The sequence below is a fragment of the Dioscorea cayenensis genome, chromosome 17 (assembly GCF_009730915.1).
Source record: "Dioscorea cayenensis subsp. rotundata cultivar TDr96_F1 chromosome 17, TDr96_F1_v2_PseudoChromosome.rev07_lg8_w22 25.fasta, whole genome shotgun sequence".
NCBI lineage: Eukaryota > Viridiplantae > Streptophyta > Magnoliopsida > Dioscoreales > Dioscoreaceae > Dioscorea > Dioscorea cayenensis.
In genome coordinates, this window is record NC_052487.1 from 19,946,669 (window position 1) to 19,969,319 (window position 22,651).

Below are 22,651 nucleotides of genomic sequence, written 5' to 3' on the forward strand. Positions count from 1 at the left end.
TTGGTAACACCGAAGTGGGGCTATGAACACCACTTCAATATAGAGGTGAGGTTACCCCATCTTTGTTATATAGGTTAATTTTTATTCATATAACATTGCCTATTAACATATTTAATGATAAATTTGGTTATTTTTATTAATACATTTTTAATTGAATTAATTTTGTTTGTTTTCTTATAACCCATAATTAAGGCATGTATTACTGTATACGACTTAATACTTTCTTCTAATTTTTTTTAACATTATGATCTTTAAATTAAAATTGCTTTCTACTAATTTTTACCTAAGTACAAGTTATATATCCGGTTTTGCAAAATATTACCAACTTAAATATATACAATAAATTTACATATGGTAATGAAAAAAAAATACTTGGAACCTGTAGATTTGTAACAAAATAAACCAATTCTTAATTACCATCTTTGAAACTTTTATTGATATTTTCCAATCACCCATACATTACTATGCACCAAGTCAAAAAATAGGATGATAGACTGGATTGCTTCATTTAAGCAACAAATAGCTGTGTTGCTAAAAACCCATTCAAATTAAGAAAATACGAAATTCGGAACATACATACTTCACTAAGAAGCCATACAAATTCAGCATGATCTATCATTTGTTCAAATACTTACCAAACAGATGGTGAATGAAAACATACAAACATAACAATTTGTATCTATCAATACATGCACCCAGCAATGTCTTGATTTCAAAAGTTTTGCGACAACAATAAAAGCACTGTGAACCCAGTTTTCCAGCCTCAGATTTTTGAATAGAAGACCCCAACATTGTTTTGTCTGAACAACTGTATTTGTAGTATCTCAATGGAATCCATCCACATGCCTCATAAATCAGATCCTACAAGTGTAATTGCAATTAAAATCAGATAATATCCAAAATTAAACATATAATAAACATATAATCTGCTTACATGTCTGCCTTGTGTCCGTAGCAAGTCCTGTCTTCTTGGCATGGCTCAGGTAATAGCAAGAGTGACATTATGCACATTCATTGGCATTATAGTTTATGTAAAAACAACCGAAGCGACTACAAACTATACAAGGTGGCTGCAATGGTGGCAGCAAGTGCCTCCTAATTGCCTCGCCACACTCATATAAACAAATACATCCATACATTTAGAAACGGGAAAATACATAGGGAACCAATTACCAAATGAGATACGCAATGGCTGCAAAAGATTGGCAAGGAACTACCAGTCATTTTGCCCCGCCAGCGCCCCAATCTGGTTTTTGTCCCATAAACGCGTGTGCCTCAGTGCAATGTCACACTTGCCTTTCATCATTGCCATTATACCATAACCTGAAATACGAACAAAAACAAAATAAAGATATCCATGTTAGTAACAAACACACAAATATCCAAACATGGCATAGCAACAGAAATACAACTAGGTCTCAACAACATACACATGTCAAGAGCATGAAATGCAGAAAGCCAAAACAAATGAAATGCATAACGGATGCAACGACAACAAGATATCACTTGCTGGGTCACTCCATAACAAAACATGAGTTAGTTAAGATGCATGAAATGCAGGGACATGCAATGAAATAAGTAGGTAGTATAATGCAGGATCTGGTCATTCCATCCTCGACAGAAATTGTTCGATCCAATCCTTCCTCAGTTCCATATCTTTGACTAGGAATCCTCTTGCCTCATTCTCACGAAACTGTAGATAATCAAACACCGAACGAGGTTCCTTCTTCCGAAACCCGTCAACCTCCATAACTTTTCGCATACAATGGTTCGGGTCCCGATGGGTGGGGTTCTTAATGGCAGCTGCCATTTCGCCTACCACAATAATTAGATCACCCATCATAGAAGGGTTCTTCGAGCCCCTACTTGAACGTTGTGACCTTTGTGCAGATGAGGTTGCGGGGCTACCAACAATCGGTGGGGCAGAGTTTACATCAGCGTCATCATCGCTTGGCAGTTCAACTGGGCCTTCATCAAAGTTTTCCATATTATTGCCTTCAGCCTCTGATTTATCACCGAAATCAGCATATAGAGAGGTCGTGACACGCTGCCGACCGCATTGTCATCACCACATATAATCCTCAATGCTTCATAATGTTCAATGGGTTTGTTTATAAAAGCCTTGGCTGTCGGGTGAGCCTATATTACAATGCCGTTAACAACAAAGTGCAGACGTACATGAATATGCCGTAATATTGTTTTCATGGAAAGTGAATCATTTTACCTCGATGTAAGTCAGGGCAACCATAGGATCAAGTGTGATGGTCTTCGTGGCGTCATCCCAACCTGCCCTACTAAGATCTCTCACCTTTTTTATCTCAACATATCGCGATTTCAATGTTCGATAATGATTTTTCAACGCTCTCAAAGACTCAAGTCGAGATTGAACCTAGAATTGATGGCGACGGCAAAGAAAAATAAATGCACTCGCTTAAAATGATTTGTCGCACTTCATCCCTTTTTGACTTGTTCAACAAGAAGTGGAATGAGAAAACTATCGATTCGCCCTTCCATCTCTTATTAGGTGTACCCGCTTATCGCCAGATGCCCTTGATGATGATTTCTGAAACACGCTCGATACTCTCCATAGTCGCTCAAATTCTATTTGACAATGGTGTGAAGAACATGTGAATCAAATTCTTAAAACATGCATATCAGAATATAATGAACAGACAACAAGGAATCAAGAGATCAGCAGGTGAATAGACCTATGATATTGTTATACATGAAAAGGAATGCACCCACTGTTTCCGGGGGAAGAAAATGAGGATAGAAGGAATAAACAAATCAACAGGGAAAAAACACAACACAATATGAAAAATTTCACAGATCAAGCATAATGAAAACAATATATTGACAATTTACAGAATTGGTTAACAGCAACCAACTGAAACATGAAAAGAACAGCCCTATGATTAACATCAATCGAGTGAAACATGATAAGAACAAACCTATGATATTATTATACATGAAAAAAAATGCACCATCTCAATCCAAGGAACAAACTGAGGATACGAGGAATCAAGAAATCAAAAGGTCAATATTAACAACAGAAACAAATAAGATTTCATAAATCAAGTTTAATGAGAAGAGTATAATGACAGTTCACAGAATTGATTACCATGATAAACAATGAAATAACATGCAAAGAACAGACCTACGATATTGTGCAATCGAGTGAAACATGAGAAGAATGCATCATCTGAATCCAGGGGAAAAAATGAGGATACAAGAAATCAAAAGGGCAATATTTGCAACATAAACAAATAAGATTTCAGAAATCAAGATTAATGAGAAGAATATAATGACAGTTCACAGAATTAATTAACATGGTAAACAATGCAATAACATGCAAAGGACAGAACTATGATATTATGCATTCGAGTGAAACATGAACAAGAATGCCCCATCTCAATAGGTCAATATTAACAACACAATGAATTAAGGTTTCAGTAATCAAGTTTAATGAAAAAGAAAAATAACGACATTTTTGCTGAATTGATTATCGCAAAAACAAGTGAAACATGAAAAGAACAAACCTATTATTAACAGCAATCGGGTGAAACATAAAAAGAACACACCTATGATATTGTTATCCATGAAAAAAAAGAAAGACATATCAAGTGATTCAAAGGAAAAAAAACATACAAGGAATAAACAAAATAAACCACGAAATGAAAGTGAAGAATTTAAACAGAACATGTAGTCCAGACATTGTACGTTAAGGGAAAAAAATCAAATTGGCGACAAGAAAGCATGCAACGATTAAGATGTCCTTACTAGTACCCATAACAAGCTATAAGTACTGATCACACAAATCCACTATATCGATCCCACATGTCATGCGCTATCTTGTCTCTGAGTTCAATCCATTGTCGATTTTCTTCTCGCTGTTCTCGTTGTGATCGGGGTTGTGATGACATAATTTGGTTATCATGTTGAGTGATTCCTTCATCCAAAAGTATATCATTTGGGTCGGCACCTACTATGTAGTTATGCAATATGCAACATGCAATAACTAACCTAACCTGTGTCCTGAATGGGAAGAATGGATGTGATGTAAGGATTTATAAACGGTTCTTCAAGATTGCGAAAGCACGCTCTACTCGAGATCGAAGCATCGAGTGTCGTAGATTGAACAATTCCTTGGGGTTTGTTGGAGCGCGTCCACTATGCTCTTTTAAGTGGTACCTAACACCTCGATAAGGTGCTATGAAACCCCCGTGATAGTGGTATAACCAGCTCTACAAGATAATATTTCCCTACAAGAATGGTATTCGCCAAGTGGATTATCTTGAAATTTTTAATTGCTAAAATGCACGGTTCCCCTACCTTCTATCATTTTTTTAGACCTTCGAGTTGTGGTCATGATAGTGCATCTTTTAGGACAAAGTGAAGTCATTGGGTCGATCCTTCCCAACCCGCCAACACATAAGTGAACCGCAAGTCGTGGTTCACTACGACCCTAAGACATTTTTGTGTTGGGCCTTTTCGACTCACGAAACCGAGGTAGTTCTTGAAGGGGAACGGGACGCATCAATACGTGCCCCGCCTAGCAAACCTATACAGATCCCTACACGATAAAAAGTTTATGAAGGTACATGGAACGAATGATTCAAAGGGGAAATTATTAAATTTTATATTTCAAGCTTTACTTACTTTGAAAAAATGGGTACCGGCTCGGGTTACATCTCGATTTCCGAGTGACAATTGTCGCAAGGGGATGTAACGAAATCATCTCGGATGGCACAAATTGCTTTCAGTACGTTATTGAAATATCGACTTATAGTCTCACCCGATCGGACATATTCAACCCTCATGGTCCTATTTTTGGTATTGTGACCGACAATATGCAAGAACATGGATAATCGTTCTCGACGGATACATAACGTGTGTCGAGAAGGAGGTGCTTGTCACGCATGATCGACGCTAGATGCATAAAAGGACCTACATCCATCCTAAGGTAACTCACACAATAGTCGCGCCACTCCTTAAAAACACGCTCCATATGCCTTTTTTTCTAGTTAGGTCCCGAAATATAGATGGTTCTTTACTTCTCCCTTGTCTAGTTTGATTCATTTCCTTAATTAGGCGAAAGAGCGATCCACAACAATGGTAGTGAACGCCGCAACCAATGGCCTCACACGTCAGTTATCAATCCAAATAGCCATCTACATGATAAGGATGACATTATTGATTTCGGCATTAACCTACTAACTTAGGTCAGTAAATAGAACTCATAAATTAGTGGCTACTAAACTAAGCAGAAGGCTATTTTAGTGTATTTGTGTATAACTAATGCAATGGATCAGACACAATTCATGAGTTACTCGAAAGGTAGAAAAAAAATTCAGAAGTATCGGCATCAAGATACATAAACCAGGAAATAGTAATAATTCTTGAACAAACTAAGATGGTATGATTGGCATACAAAAATAAGAGCATGAATCAGATAATAGGTAATGTATCTTCAAAATTAACACAGCCTGAGAATAAAATTCAAACCAAAGCTAGAACATGCTATGGTTATATCAGGAAAGACAAAAAAAACAAGGCAACAATGAAATAACTTGCTATGATTGGCATACAAAAATAAAATCATAAATCAGATAATAGGAAAATGCATCTTCATAATTAACAAAAGCTGATAATAAAATTCAAAACAAAGCTAGAACATGCTATGGTTACATCAGGAAGATGAAATTAAAAGCCAACACTGCACTAACATGGTATGATTGGCATACAAATATAAGAGCATAAATCAGATAAGAGGTAATGCATCTTCAAAATTAAACAAAGGATGAGAATAACATTCAAACCAAAGCTAGAACATGCTTTGGTTACATCAGGAAAGCAAAAAAAAAGCCAACAATGAAATAACTTGCTATGATTGGCATACAAATATAAGAGCATAAATCAGATAAGAGGTAATGCATCTTCAAAATTAAACAAAGGATGAGAATAATATTCAAAACCAAAGCTAGAACATGCTTTGGTTACATCAGGAAAAGCAGCCAACAATGAAATAACTTGCTATGATTGGCATACAAAAATAAGATCATAAATCAGATAATAGGTAATGCATCTTCAAAATTAAACAAAGGATGAGAATAACATTCAAACCAAAGCTAGAACATGCTTTGGTTACATCAGAAAGCAGCCAACAATGAAATAACTTGCTATGATTGGCATACAAAAATAAGATCATAAATCAGATAATAGCAAATGCATCTTCAAAATTACCAAAAGCTGATAATAAAATTCAAAACCCGGAGATAGAACATGCTATGGGTACATCAGAAATAAAAAAATAAAAGCTAACAATGAAATAACATGCTATGATTGGCATACAAATATAAGATCATAAATCGAGATAATAGGAAATGCGACTTCAAAAATTAACAAAGGATGAGAATAAAATTCAAACCAAAGCTAGAACATGCTATGGTTACATCAAGAAGATGAAATTAAAAGCCAACAATGAAATAACATGGTAGGATTGGCATACAAAAATAAGAGCATAAATCAGATAAGAGGTAATGCATCTTCAAAATTAAACAAAGGATGAGAATAACATTCAAACCAAAGGTAGAACATGCTTTGGTTACATCAGGAAAGCAAAAAAAAAGGCAACAATGAAATAACTTGCTATGATTGGCATACAAAAATAAGATCATAAATCAGATAATTGGAAAATGCATCTTCAAAATTAAACATGCCAAATTACAGAGCGAGTGAACAACGCAACTTAGTAAAATAAGAAAACTAAGGAGAAAATTTAATGTTGTCGCAATATCAAATAAACTAGATTTAAACTGGATTAATGTTGTTGCATATCTTTAAGGAAAAAGAAGAACGGTTGAATGAAACCCTGGAAAAATACACACACGGCATATCAAACCCCTAAAAAATTGATGGTAAGGTTAGAAGCTAACATGATAAATAACCTAGGATCGAACAATGAAAAAAATTGATGTTCTTGTAGATCTAGAAAAAAGAATGGGGCAAGACAAACCCCTAAAAAAAATACACACACACATTCGCATCCTCAGGAAAAACTTAAAGAAAAAAATGAGGAAAAAACCATGGTACGGTGATTACTTCATGACCAGAAGCAATAAAAAATAAAAAATCCTTTGATGTTCTTGCAGATCTATAAGGAACAAGAAGAACGACAGAAGATAAAACCTAGGAAAAAATACAAATACGTTCGCATCCTCAGAAAAACTAAACGAAAAACCCAACTGAGGAAAACAATGGCATGAAGATTGCATGATAAAACCATAAAAAATGATGGTCATGCAAATCTGTACCAAATAACAAGAATGGAAGCTTGAAACAAACAACAACAAACCGCGAGGAAAACAGAAGGAAAAAACTGGAAAATAAAACACATAAACATCATCGTTCACAACCGTTGGGAAGAGAGATGGCTACCAAGTAGATGGTAGTAGAGAGACTGGTAGACGGCGAGAGAGAGAGAGACCAGTAGACGGTGAAGTAAAAGAGGGCAATCACCCGGAGGAGATGAAGGGGCGAAATAGACGACGAGAAAGAGGCCGGGTTGCGGCCGAAGAGGGAAGACGGAGAGATGGCGAAGCAAACCCTAGACGGGTTGATGGGAAAAGGCAGGAAGTGGCCTGGGAAATGGGAAAAGGCGGGGTGAGTGTAAGCATAATCACGTGGGACCACGTGACGGAAGTCAGCTGGTTCAAACCCGACTTCTGGATTTTTCTCGCCGAAGTCAAATGGGGAAGTTGCTAGTTTTGGAAGTGAGGAAATCAGCATTTCGGAATCCACTTCCGCGAACCAAACACAAGGAAGTCATTGGGAACTCACCGGTTCAGTCACTTCGGCTTCCACTTCGGCGAACCAAACACGCCCTAATGGGCTGAAAAAAAAAAAAAAGAAGGGACCTGTGAGGAAACTCAATACTTTGGGGGATTAAATGGGATTATACAAACATTTCAGGGATTTTTGGGTACTTCCCTGTATTTTCTAATATTTAATAATATTTAAATAAAATATTAATTTTTAAATCCGTCCCTAGTCCCTTTATATTAGAAACGGTTTTGGAACGGACATTTTTTAATATTATTAATATTTAAATAAAATAATAATTTTTAAATCTATTTCCTTTCCTAGTGGAAAGGGTTTAGAAAAGGACATTTAATAACATTTGATAATATTTAAATAAAATATTAATTTTTAAATCCGTTTATAGTCCATTTCTTGCAGAAAAGAATTATGAACGGATTTTTTAATATTTAATAATATTTAAATAAAATATTAATTTTTTAAATTCGTTGCAAGTCCTTCCTAGTAGAAAAGGATTAGGAATGGGCATTTTATGATATGTAATAATATTTAAATAAAATATTAATTTTTAAATCCGTTTCTAGTCTTTTGTAGAAAGTGATTATGAACAGATTTTTCTAATATTTAATAATATTTAAATAAAATATTAATTTTTAAATCCGTTTCTAGTCCCTTTCTAGTAGAAAGGGATTGGAAACTGATATTTTATAATATTTAATAATATTTAAATAAAATGTTAATTTTTTAATCTGTTTCTACTCCCTTTCTATTAGAAAAGGATTATAAACGAATTTTTTTAATATTTGATAATATTTAAATAAAATATTAATTTTTAAATCCGTTTATAATCCCTTTCTAATAGAAAGGGATTAGAGAAGGATATTTTATATTTTTTTAAGCCTTTGTTATTAAAAAAAATATATTTAAAACCATTGTTATTCTGTTGCTAATTGGTTGCAATTACAAATAGAATAAATTCCGTTTCTGATATTATGTTTTTAAACAGTAACTTTCTTGTAGAGAAGTAATTCATTTAAGTGTTTCAATTTTAGATAGTGAGGGGCCACAACATCTATGATGTTATACAAAACATCATTGTGAAATGTGACGGGATTAAAGTCTAAATGCAATACATGAAAATAATTTTTTTAGAAACAACTTTTTCTGTTTCTAATCCGTTGCTAATTAACTTTAAAAAAGGATTCGAAACGGAATTTTTCTATTTCGAAAAGTCTCATTGCTAATCAATTAGAAACAAACATAATAATCTGTTTGTAAAAATTTAGAAACAAATTAAAAATGAAATTAAATCTCTTTTTAGATTCTGAAGCAGATTTACTTTCGTTTCAAAACCATTTCTAAAGTTTCAAACGGATTTGAAACCGATTTGAAACAAAAAATATATATTATTATAAATATTAAAAAAATTTATTTATAATCCATTTTTAAATATAAAAATAAAAAGTGTTTTAAATGAGAATTAATTTGTTTATAGAAAAATAAAGTTATTGTTTTATTTCATTAATTAATAAAAATAACAATTTTTTCAACAAAATTTTTTAACCAAAATCTACGTTAATAATTATATATAAATATAAGTAATTTATGAGTTTTTAAAATACTTTTAAAACAAAAATATAAAATTAGAAATGAACTTAGAGTCTGTTTCTAATCTAATTCTAAGTTAGAAATGGATTAGAAAGAGATTTATAATCCATTTTTAAATTAGAAACTAATTAGAAACGGAGTCAAATTCATTTCTATGTTAGAAATGGAATATAGTTCCGTTTCTAATTTAGAAACAAATTTTGATTCCGTTTATAATTTGTTACAATTAGAACGGAAAAAAAATCCATTTCTAAATTTTGGTTTGTAATTCATCAGTTTCTTGTAGTGCATATGCTGCATGGACATGTAGGAAGTGGCAATAATAAATAAATAAAACAAAATAATTAGAAATTATATATTATCATCAATGTACTGTAAACACTATGAAAGCTTCTACTTTGAGTTAAATAAGATAGTTTTACTAACATACAACACTAGCTTGTTCTTACCTTTGAATCGCTGCATAAATTTAAAAAAGTAAATAAATAAATTCATAATCCTAGCAGACAGGGTATGGTTTAAACCACACTATTAAAATAAAAAAAAATACTTTGTTTGCTTATAAAATGATCCCACCGGCACCATAGCCACCACCTCTTATTTGTTATTTGTAATCCCGAGCATGATGGCTACTTCTGTTCGTATTGCCACGTGTCAACCATGGATTCATCAGTATCAATTAAAGGTCTCGCTCAAATTTCAAACAAAGGCTCTGGGAACATGTTGCCCATAAGCTAATATAAAAAGAAGATGATCAAAGGCTTTGGGAACATTGGGGCCCACAAGCTAATAGAATATGTAAAAAGAAATGGAATATCAGTGGAGTAGCCCCCAAATATTAGCTTGATTCATACCCGAGATTACAGATAACAATTGATGGAATACTGCCTTTTATTTGAAACGGTTTGCCGTATTTACAATTTTACTACTAATCTCGCTGAGCGTCAAGTAATTCTTTTCAATGTTTCAGTTTCAAATAGAGAGGGGCCACGTCATCGATGACGTTGTACAAAACATCATTGCAAAATGTGACGGGATTAAATTCTAAATGCACTACGTACAAGAAAATAATTTTAAAAAACAGTTTTTTTTGTTTCTAGTCCGTTGCTAATTTAATTTAAAAACGGATTAGAAACAGAATTTTTTTGTTTCTAAAAGTTTTGTTGCTAATCAATTAGAATTGAAAATAATAATCTGTTTCTAAATTTTGAAACAGATTAAAAACGAAATTAAATATTTTTTAAATTCTAAAATAGATTTAATTTCGTTTTAAAACCATTTCTAAAGTTTCAAACGGATTTGAAAGAAAATAATATATATTATAATAAATATTAAACAAAAATAATTTTATTTATAATACGTTTTTAAATATAAAAAATAAAAAGTATTTTAAATGAGAATTAATTTATTTATTAGAAAATAAAATTATTGTTTTATTTCATTAATTAATAAAAATAACGGGTTTTTCAACGAATTTGTTTAACCAAAATCTAAATTAATAATTATATATATATATAAAAGAGTAATTTATGAGTTTTTGAAGTACTTATAAAACAAAAAATATATATATATTTCACAAAACATAAAATTTGAAACGGACTTAGAGTCTGTTTTTAATTTGATTCTAAGTTGGAAAAGAATTAGAAACAGACTTATGATCATTTTCTAAATTAGAAACTAATTAGAAACGGAGTCAAATGTTGTTTATATGTTAGAAACGGAACTATATTCCATTTCTAATTTAGAAACGGATTTTGATTCCGTTTCTAATCTGTTACAATTAGAAACGGAAAAAATTTTGTTTCTAAATTTTGGTTTGTAATTCATTAGTTTCTTGTAGTGATGGTCTCTAGCTAGCCTGCCTCTCTCTTTGATCATCTTCACTCCCATCATTCTGAACATAAAAAGGTAAAATACAATGATTAGAGCTAATAATACCAGTATTCTGACGTATTTTTATCACAAATAAAGTTCATTTGACTTGATCATAAACAATTATGCAATTTATAAAGTCATATATATATGTTTTCTAGGTTGATAAAAAAGAAGAGATACACAGAGACAGAGAGAAGTGGAAAAATTAACAGTGCTATAAACAGTATCAAAAGCACCATTTGATGGTTCAAATTGAAATACTATACAAATCACTTTTTATTATACTACTATTTATCTACATAATAAAATTTGGATGATTAGAGACTGTTAGATTTCAATCCAATGGTTTGGCACTAACATTCGTAGATACAATATCTACGAATTTTCTTTGACAACACAATCTCTATATTTTATAGTATATTATTGGGTTTGTCTATTTCTTTTTGGGTTCTATTATTTTTTTAAAAATGCATGCACAATCTTATAACCTCAAAATTATTTATCATTTATTTTATTATTTTTTTCTTTTGTCATGCCATTGCCCAACACTTAGCGCATGATCTACAAACAAATATAGTTTCTTGAATTTTTCTTAAGGATAAATTATTACTGTTTTATCTTACATCAAAGATAACCTACAAATTAATCTTCTAATATTTAATCTTCATAATTATTGCACCAAAGCCATAAATACATAATTAACTTCATAAGTATTTTTTTTTCAGTTATTTAATATACTTCTACTGCTTTCAATAAATCATGTTAAACTACACTTTTTATTAAATAAAAATAATTTTAAAAAATTAATTTATTTATAAATTTTAGGTTATTAACCAATTTTAATTGATTTCTTTAATTCATATAAATTAATTAAAATAGAAAAATTAAAAAGACTAGAGAAATTAAATACCTGCCAAGCATCATAACAGTGGCCTGAGGATTAGTTCCGGGGGATTCAACAAACAAAGAGCTATCGCCCACCCTCAAATTCCCAACTCCAATGACCTTGTAATCCTTATCCACCACCTTCCCAACAATACACCCTCCATGATAATGCCACAAAGTTGTCACACTTCTCTTGCAGAACTCAGCCAATGACTTTGTCTCATTCCCACTTTTCGGTATCAAATTTATTTTAGCATTCACACTCATGTTCAACAACATCTCATCTGTGTAACTTAAATTCCCCATCAGCTCAATCATAGGCCTCGTTTTCGCAATCTTTAATAACAAACTAACTCCAGTGACACATCGCCGGAGATCTTCAGGCTCGGCAAAGTAGTTAAAAGTAACGGCCGGGTTGCTGGTTACATTGGTGTTAATCAGGCTGAGGTTTCCTTTGGAGAGAGGACCTATGATTTTCTCGAAAATAGAACCTCCTCGGAATACCTCTTTTAACTGTATTATATAATAGTCTCACATTAGTTAATTTGATAAATATGAAAAATATTATTTATATAATTTAAAATAAATATTACCTCGGACATATTGCCATCTTTGACGATGATAATGCTGTCATTATTCTGGCCAAAGCCACTGGTGGACTCAACATAGAAACCCTTAGTAGTGATGCCTACTACTTGAGGCTGACTTTGCTTTTGTGGCTCTGGTGTAGGGATTTGGATGTTATTTGATGGGTTGTCTGCCATCTCTTTTCCTACATGCTCATTGTTTAGTATCACAGTAATGTTCATCTTTTGTAAGTCTTCCTCCGGTCCGACGCCGCTTAGTAATAATAATTGTGGCGTTCCGATCGCGCCGGAGGTTAAGAGTACCTCACTTCGCTCATTTGCTTTGATAGATGCTTCATGTTGATTGCCATTCTCGTCGATAAAGATCACTCCGATCGCTTTGGGGTTTGTATCTGTTTAAGTATTTGTTTAATTTGACAATGCAAAGTTGTTAATCTATACCATCGCCACAATACACGAGTGGTAATACAATTAACTTCCATACCGAAAAATTAAAAATTTGATTTCTTTTCAAAACATAATTAAAGATTTAGAGAATGCATGGAGTGCCTCGTCCAGTAGTACTAAAATAAAAAATAAAAAAGTAAATTATTTATATGGTACGTTATCAAACTATTTAGATACTCTTATTTGAATTATCAAATTATAAAAAAATTTAATTGGTATCTCAATTTAAGATTCACATTCAATTGAGTCACTAATCCACTCATGCTGTTAATTAATAACAGACTATGTAGTATAAGTTGCGTAGTATAACTTATGCCATATATGCCTCGTAATCAAAAATCATATTTACCATAAGCTCTTTTAACCGAAATAACTGTCACCATTGTTGAAAGAAATAATGAAACACACCAACCTTTTGTATCAAAGACGATCTTTTGCACGGTGGCATAAATGAAAACATGAAGGTTTCGAGGGTTGCCAGCGGCCAAGAGATCGGCGGCGGTGTGTCGGAAGCCATTATTATCGAAGATCGAACCGCCAAACTTCGTCCCGTTGATATGTTGATAGGTGTATCCATTGAAGGGAGTGACTCCAACCTCCAAGAGCCCATCCTTCACTGCACTTTGCCATGGCGCCGCTGCCTTCAAGAAGACTATCTTGTCCTCCACCCATTTGTATGACTCATTCACCAACACTTCATCCCATCCAGCATTTCTTACAAAACTACCGTAAATATAATGTTATTTATAAATTACTATATAAGTATATAATATATTTGAAGCATAGAATTAATTAGGAATAAATAAAATATTATCCTAAATTAATGAGTTTAAATTTTTATGTATATAAAAAATATTTGTTGAGAGATGTTTATTTTTTTATAAAATTAAAAAAAATATTCCGTCCCATTCTTTTGATGTACTTTTATAATTAAATCATATTTTTTTAAAATAACAGTAATTTTAAAAAAGTTAATATAATTTTTTTTATAAATTTTAGATTATCAACTAATTTTAACATTTTTTTTAATTCATGTGAATTAGTTAAAATTAAGAAATAAAAATGATCAGATGGAGTATATATTATCCTAATATATAATCTCTAATATGAAATTTTTAAATGTCTTGTAAATTATTTTTTTAATATGATTTTTGTATGTCTATATATATGCCATTGAGAAAATACCCTTGTAAAAATGATTATTATCTTTAGACCTCTATGTTTATACCATTTAAGATATGTTATTACATGTGAACTCAATCATAGTTAACTATTTGCTGCATCATTACAAGCAAACCTATAATTTTTTCTTCTTTTTTTCATTTTAATATTATTAAAAAAATTAATCACAGGAATATACACATAAATATGATCAGTTCTATATAAAATAGTTGGTTATCTCATTTTTTTTTTCCAACTCAAAAGAAACGTGGAACTTGTTATATGAATAACAATATTATTACCTCAAAATTAAGAAACAAAGAAGACACAAACCTAGGCTGAGCTCTAGAGTAGAAGCCACCATTGATGCAAGTATTGCCACCCAAAACTCTTGCTCTATGATTGAAAACACCATCAGTTGAAAGGAACCTTTGAACAGGAGAGGTTGGTGTGGAGTGTGCCAAATTAATGTTGAAATTTTCTAAGCGTGAGATGTTGGCATTTCCATATGGTGATCCACCTCTTTCTAGCACCAAAACCCTAAATTTTTCAGACAATGTTGCTGCCAATGGACACCCTGCTGTTCCTCCTCCAACCACTATGTAGTCATATGGTAAGTTTGGCATTGATGAAAAACTACTTGCATTTCTGAAGTTTGGTTGTTTGTTGTTTGCTTGTGAGAAATTACCTGCAAGATTTATTTTAATAAGTGAAGAAATTTCAAATATAGAAATTAAAATAAAAGATCCTGACTCTATTTGAGTAGGCGAGAAATTAAGTAAAATGATAATATACTGAATATAAAAATTTTAAATATGTACGAACATTGAATATATATATTTGACAAATATGGATAAGCTACATGTCAAAGATAGATACACACGAGGAGTTGAGTTCGACAACACTAGAACAAATTGGAATTCGAACTCATTTCCTTAATGGGACAAACACTTTATATAAAAAGCTTGATGCTAATAAATTAAAAGGTCATTGATAAAATACTAAATATATTTTAACAGACAAATTTATTAGATTTAATAAATCTATACATACTATTAAAGTAGATGTATATTCTACACCGAGAGCGTTTCAAAGAACAATTTTATTTTTTTAATAACATTTAAGTTTTTATTTATATATATTCATAATATTAATAATTGAAAAACATTAATTACACTTAATTATTTATGTAATAAATTTTCATACGCTTTTGAAATCCAAAACATGTATAAAATAGTTTTTATGGTATGAGTTGTTTAATTATATTACCTCTTCACAAAATTTAAAAATCTCCGATGCAAAACCGGGAAAAATACCTAATATATATAAAATGAAATGCTATGGCATGTAGATCAGAGGGTAATAATATAAGGATGAGGAAAAGAAAAAGGAAATAACCATGTTTCTCTATGCTATCTTGGCATAGACGCCTTTTCTCTCTTTATTGCACTTTTTTCTTCTTTTGGGTGTGCGTATATATAACATCATCAAATAATAATATACTGAATTTAGAATCATAAAATACATGTAAATATTAAATATATTCTAATAAATATTAAACATTCACGAATAATATAACAAAAAAAAAACATAAACTGAAATACCATGAGATGGATATAATGAGGCGAGGATGAAGATGAAAAGAAAGAAAAATAAGTCATCCTTCTGCCGAGCCATGGTGACTTAGAGTCTTAAATGCCCTTTCGCTTTTGCATATAGAGAGAAATTGTTGATAAATTTATTGGTAGTAGTTGAATACGATTAAAGTTTGATGTCCCCACTATTGAAAAAGATAACTTATCCCTTCTTAAGTTGAAGAAGACCACTTGTGCATTATGTTTTTTTCGTGAACCTATATAATTTTATATCATTAATTATATTTAGTATTACTGGATGATCATGGACGTAGTAGAGATCATGAGGAGGTTGGACATAAATAATAGTGCAAGTTGATTGGTTAATTTTGTAGGAAATTAATTTGGATGCATACTAATCTTGCAAGCAATTGACAATTGAATTTGGATCATGATGATTTAAGGAGAATTTGAAGATGTTTTTGGTTAAAGATAATTTATTTTAATTATTTTTTATTAAAATTCAAATGAAAATGGGTATTCATCGGCCGATCAATTTTGTCGTTGAAGGTCCAAGTCGTACCAATAAAACTGCTTAGGCCAGGTCTTTAAGCACTCATAATTATATCTGCGGCCAATTACTCCTTTTCATCATGACAGAGATCTTCCAAAATGGATTATGAAAAGCTTTAATTTCTTTGGTTTTCAATTTTAATTTATTCGTCTTTTTCCTTTTTGTTCTTTTTGTTTTTCCATTTCCATGTTTTTAGGTTTTTTCGTTGTATCGGTTTAGTTGTCCTTGTTTTGTTGTTGCCCTTCTTTCAATAAATTAACCTTTGGCTCCTTACTTCAAATAATAATAATAATAATAATAATAATAATAAGATCATCATTAACACAAACACACAAAATGTGAATAAAGCCATCCCTTAGTTACTAAGACAAATATTGCATACATATGCACAGCTACATATGTCTGTGTTGACATATATATATATATATATATAAGTTACAGAGGGAAAGGCTAAGTTTGACGAGGAATAAGTGGGTGTTAAATATACATGCATATGAACATGAAAGTTGAATGAGATGCCAGACGGCAAAGGAATACCGGGCAATGGAGCTGAGCTTATGCAGTAACTGACACTCTTTATGTCTAAAGTTTGAGTCCTTTAATGATATCCTCTGAAAGGGTTCGGCATGGATGGTTTAAGACCATCAATGGCTGTTTTGAAATAATAGTTTATGATTATAATTAATATATATGAGTCCTGATGAATGATGATGAATTATATATTTAGATGTGACCTTTTCTTTTACTTCTCTTTCTGTAACAAGAAACATCAATGATATAGTCTCTAGATAATTAATTATGTAACAAAACAAATTCATAAAAACATATCTCCAACTGTTTCTAAGTTTCTTAAATTGTTTTGAAATATTGATACAAATTTGAATTTCTTACAATTGTTTTTCTCCCTGCCCAGTGTCAGACAAGGTAAATAACATGCAAACAACAAATATAGTTAGAAACAAAGCAAACCATGAACTTTGTACACATTTACTCAGATGAATAACAACTTGTTACATTCTCCACAAATAAACAAAAAACTCCATTAATTTACTGAGATGAACAAAACATGAAGGTTGCCGACAGTGATTATTACAGCTGAGCAAATTGGAAGCACATCACAATCATTGATTATAACATTGATTATAACGACTATGCAAAATGCAAGCACATCACGATCATTGATTGTAACAGCTGAGGAAATTGCAAGCAAATCACGATCATTGATTATAACAGCTGAGCAAATTGCGAGCAAATTGCAAGCACATCACGATCATTGATTATAACATTGATTGTAACAGCTCAGCAAATTGCAAGCACAATTATGTCGATGGGCACTCAAAGTCAATAGCCGTCAACCTTTATCAATAATTATCAGAGCAGAATAGTTAACAAGTTTAAAAGATCTTGGTGGTGAATCAGAAATACAGCTTTGATATGTGAGCATGGCAATCAGAAATATGACTTTGATTATATAGCTCACAAATTTAAATACAAGTTGATAATCAAAATTCTTGGTGGTGAATTAGTTACTGATGCGGGACGTATTGAGGAGATGGCATGCGCGTTCATGCGGAAGTGGGACGCGAAGTAATAAGGGTACGCGAAGTAATAAGGGTATTTTGGTAATTCGCCGGGCAGTGGAGTTTTTGGGTTACTTGGGACCTAGTCGATGGGAAACGGGCAACAAACACAAGTCACCAATTTGCCGAAACTCGTGAGTCATGCATGATTTCAGCTAAAATTCCATCGTTTAGGCGCCAAAACCCTAATTTTCTCTATTTTTAGTAATAATTGATTTCGCCATTTCTTTGACTAGAAATCTCCGATTTATAGTTCGTTTATGGCGTTAGTCTTTATTTTGTTAACTCTTTTTATTTCTTGCCGATATTTGAAAATTTACCAATTTTTGGTATATTTTTCGAATTATCTCCGTTTTAGGATTATTTTCATATCTTTGATTTTTTTTCCCTATTTAATGTAAGCCTATGGCAAGAGGAATTCAGTTTTGTAATAGTTATTCTCTTGAGTAATAAAATTTACTCTCTTTCCAATTCCTGGCTATCTTTGATCAACAGGTTTTGAAAGCTTGTACTGGGTATTCGTGCGCGAATCAACAGTTCGAGTATACCGCTGCATCAGTTACTTACATTCTACTGATCATATCAAGTCTTCCAAGAAGCTCATGTTTGGCAAGGTGAAGCTCATATCTTTTGATTTCATACATGGAATGTTTGCTGCAGGAGGATTTCCCAAAGGCTGGACAGAATGCATCACAACAGCAAGGTTTTTGCTTTTCAGTCCATATTATGCCAAAAGAAATCTGCAGAAAGGACTCGATTTCACATGCATTAGCTATAACATATCAGAAATATCTGGCATTTGAGCATGTGAGAGATCTAAGAATTCATAAATTGATGAATTTCACAATGCGTGCCTACTCAAGTTGTCATCTGAAATTATCACAAACAAACAGGGCCAGCTTTATGGCCAAAGAAGGTTTCTTAATCAATTGCAATTTAGTATGTTTACTTTGTCATTGCATAGAACAGTTATTGCCTGCCTTGCTTTGCATCATGAATCCTATGTTATTTAATTACAAAACACAATTAAAACAGTAAAACAAAACCCAATATCTAACAGTAACACAGTAAATATCATATAAGAAGACAGAGGCATAACACTCACATTGATAACTCAGCAATCTTTGATAGCACTAGGCCATGAAATTTTTCAAACATATTACTACCAAGTGTATGGGTAGTGAATTTCATCAAAAGAAATCAACTAAAACTAGAAGTTATCAACAGTCCTCTCACAAGTCCAGCATCTGAAAGAACGGAATCTTGAAATGTCAAACAAGAATTCAATGCAATTGAAGCATAATAGCACAAAAGATATAGGACATAACCAAAACTTTAAAGTCTAATAGTAGCACATTAAATATCCTATAAGAAATGTAAATCCACAAGTGCCACATGCTTTTTTGTGGAAATAAAGCTCTCATTGATAACTTAAGCGAGTTTTATGACTCTACAACATGCAAAAGTTTCAAACATATTACTGTCAAGTGAATAGGTAATGGAATACAACAAAGAAATAAGTTAAAGCTAGAAGCAGTCACCAGATCATCTCACAAGTGAAAGTGTGTGAGAGAAGAATGGAATCTTGAAATGCAGACCAAGAATTCCATGCTATTGAAGTATAAACTACAAAAAATGGAACATTAACCAGAACAACTTGCATTACTATCCAATAGTACACCAAATATCCATAATAAACGTAAATCTGCAGGTACAACACTATGTTCACAAGTCAAGTGTCAGATAGAAGAATCAAAGCTGGAAATGTATAAGAACCATTGTTTGGAGCTCCTCTGAATCCGAGAATGGAGGTGACCAATTTGTATATCTGAATATTCTCAAATGGTGGAACCTTCCTCCCTCTCTCAAACTGAGGTCCATGAGCCACAAAAATGCTTCGCATTGAGAGCAATGCATTGTCATAGCCATGGTCCCCTCCGGATATATTACTCATCGGTCTCTTTGCCACCAATTTGTACCCCTCATCCACAAGGCCGACAATAGGGGGAATCCGATAGCTTGACCAATAATGCAACCTCTCAGGCAGCTCATCCTTTAGATAAACGCTCAAATGCTGACCATTATCCACCTTACCAGAGCTCAATCCTTGATTCATAGCTGCCACCACCCCGCCGCATAGATGTTAGCCGGAGGCTGAATTGGCAGCAATGGACCGTAACATTGTACCCACTTCTCAGGGATTTCAATCCATGGCCATGGAGATAGATCATCCAGAAAGATGATTCTTTGATCACAAGTGCTGACCATTCCATGATCCCCCACAAGGATGATGGTCACATCTTCGAAAATGCCTCTTCTTTCAAGGCCTGCAATCAATCTACCAAGCATGCTCTTTGGAGTCGGGTTCCTCAAAATATAAGGCAACGAAAAATAGGGATCTCATCAATGGGAAGATCGAAAGTAGCTCAAAACATCATCCACTCGCTTCTCGAAAGGAACGGAGAAATTGTATTTAGGGCAAAATTCAGCAGGGCAATGCCAAGAACCTTTGCTTACCTCTACTCCAGCCCAGAAGTAGGCGGCGGCGTTGAAGCCTTGATCGGAGACGGTTTCCCACAATGGTTCGCCGAGCCACCAGCGGGCTTCATGGCTGCCCTTGGTGAAGGCGTCGCCGGTGACAGGATCGATGAAATAGTTGTTGATGATGTCGTGAGATTATGTTGGTGGGATGGTTCTTTGAGGAGCAAAGAGGAAGAGATTAGAAAGAAAATAGTGCACAAGTCTTCAAGGCGTGGGAAACACTTTCTTTTAGGTTTAATTCGCATCCACCTAATTTTAAACCTTGGATGCAAAATGGATTGAATGGCGAATTTCCTTTATAATACAATGAAGACTCTTGAGTATGGTTTGCACTTCCAAACTCAAGCAAAGACAACAATGGCTTTTACAAAATGAAAGTTTGCTTCTATCTTTTGTGCACTCAAAGAACAAAGCAAATGAACTTATGAGGAGTTTGTTTGTCATTCAAAAATTAACTTGAATGATGATAGGGTATTATTTTTATAAGAATGAAGTAGTGTTTAGTAAAGAGACACACCACTTCAATAATGATTGTCATTTAAAAAGACACACCACTTCATTATACCACTTCAATAAAAAAACACATTATTTCATTAACGAGACACCACTTCATTAAATAGACACACCTCTTTAGCAATGAGACACTATTTCATTAATTAGACATCTTTTCAAATAAAATAAAATAATCATTCATTAATTAATGAAATTACAAATGATAAGCTCTCATTAGTTGTCTTGCAAGTGGTGCCTATTACATTAATGTCTTTTCATTTTTAAAATCCTTTCACAGATTCAGTGTAGAGACCCGTGACAATGGAGAAGTGGTTGGGAAAGGTGACGATGGGAAAGACGGGTATGAGAACAGGGAAAGCTTCGGTGCCATTGGAGATGAGGCGGTGGATGTTTGGCGTGGGGCACTTGAACTCGCAGCCACCACGGAAGCCATCGGAGGAGCGGTGTAAGAAGTTTGGAGGGGTAATTTACTAATTTGCATTTTTTATATCAAATTAATCATAATATTTTTTTATATATATCTAATATCTAAGATTATTTTGTATAAATTTTATTAATATTAATATTAATATTATTAATAATATTTTATACAATAATATTAATATTATTAATAATATTTTATACAATAATATTATTATTATACAAATAATAATATTATTTTGAAACTAATACTATAATTATTCAATTTTTTATATTTATTTATTTATTTATATTATTATTATTATTAAAAAAATATTATTATTAATTTTTAATTGACACATTAAAAAATTAAGAAAAAAATAATAATATGAAAGATGAAATCATATTTTAAAAAATATTATGGTAATTTCTCAAATTGATAAAGGGTAATTTAGTCTTTTCATAAAAAATTAATAGGTAAAATATAGGATTTTTAATAAGTGAGGATATAATGAGAATTATATAAATAAGTGAAGGTGGTATTAGTATTTTATATTATTTAATAAATAAAAAAATAACAAACACCCACTCTCCAAAAGGCCCCAATTTGGGAGGAGTGGGTTATGAGGGGTGAGAAGAGGTGAGGGTGAGACTCACCCCCAACCAAACAACCACTACACCCCTAAATACCCGCTCACCCTTCCCCACTTCCCCCAACTAGACATGGCCACGGTTCAGGAACCGCCGGTTCCAGTTCCAAAAAAAACTTTGAACCGGAACCGAACCGCTTAGGCAAGGTTTTTGGTGGTTCGATTCCTGTTCCGATACTGGCGGTTCGGTTCAATGATTCTAGTTTGACGGTTCAAAAGGTTCGGGTTATTTTTTTCAAAAAGTAAATGATCCAATATTTCTTTCCAGCTATTTCTTTTCATATTTTTATTTCCTGTTGTACTTTGTTCTATTCCTTACTTCTGGTGAGAGGATTTATCTTCTGTTTTTTATTGTTCTTTTTATTCAATAAAATTATGGTTTATCCACATTTATTTCAATGTAACTATTTAGCTTGTTGATGAATTGCAGACAGCCCTC

General features: G+C 32.6%; 2 protein-coding genes and 1 long non-coding RNA gene across 4 annotated transcripts; all 3 read right to left on the reverse strand.

Moving 5' to 3' along the window:
- Window positions 1-543: 543 nt before the first annotated feature.
- On the reverse strand, window positions 544-2,311 carry LOC120280668. Its single transcript, XR_005542381.1, has 3 exons — window positions 2,225-2,311; window positions 935-1,323; window positions 544-861 (listed from the first exon to the last, which is right to left on the reverse strand). It is a non-coding gene; the product is annotated as an uncharacterized LOC120280668 (long non-coding RNA).
- Window positions 2,312-11,011: 8,700 nt separating this feature from the next.
- LOC120280667 (protein HOTHEAD-like) lies at window positions 11,012-16,105 on the reverse strand. 2 transcript variants are annotated; one of them, XM_039287583.1, is made up of 6 exons: window positions 15,986-16,105; window positions 14,715-15,069; window positions 13,633-13,943; window positions 12,780-13,165; window positions 12,212-12,699; window positions 11,012-11,320 (listed from the first exon to the last, which is right to left on the reverse strand). In XM_039287583.1, the coding sequence occupies exons 1-6, from the start codon at window positions 16,056-16,058 to the stop codon at window positions 11,131-11,133; spliced, it is 1,803 nt and encodes a 600-aa protein (XP_039143517.1). In that variant the 5' UTR covers window positions 16,059-16,105; the 3' UTR covers window positions 11,012-11,130. The 2 variants fall into 2 exon arrangements, with proteins under 2 accessions (XP_039143517.1, XP_039143518.1); XM_039287584.1 differs by lacking the exon at window positions 15,986-16,105 and adding an exon at window positions 15,780-15,801.
- A 3,640-nt stretch (window positions 16,106-19,745) lies between these two features.
- LOC120281007 (bis(5'-adenosyl)-triphosphatase ENPP4-like) lies at window positions 19,746-20,592 on the reverse strand. The gene is given in 2 exon segments (XM_039287961.1): window positions 19,746-20,254; window positions 20,257-20,592. Coding segments are annotated over 2 exon segments (615 nt in total). The 5' UTR covers window positions 20,459-20,592; the 3' UTR covers window positions 19,746-19,841.
- Between the last annotated feature and the right edge of the window lie 2,059 nt (window positions 20,593-22,651).

What these genes read in the sequence shown, in the direction of transcription:
- LOC120280667 (XM_039287583.1), bottom strand. Translation starts at nt 16,058, where the DNA reads ATGGCTCGGCAGAAGGATGACTTATTTTTCTTTCTTTTCATCTTCATC. An exon ending in CTCATTATATCCATCTCATG is followed by an intron (nt 15,070 to 15,985) that starts GTATTTCAGTTT and finishes TAAATCTTGCAG; the next exon opens with GTAATTTCTCACAAGCAAAC. An exon ending in AAGATGGCAATATGTCCGAG is followed by an intron (nt 12,700 to 12,779) that starts GTAATATTTATT and finishes TATATAATACAG; the next exon opens with TTAAAAGAGGTATTCCGAGG.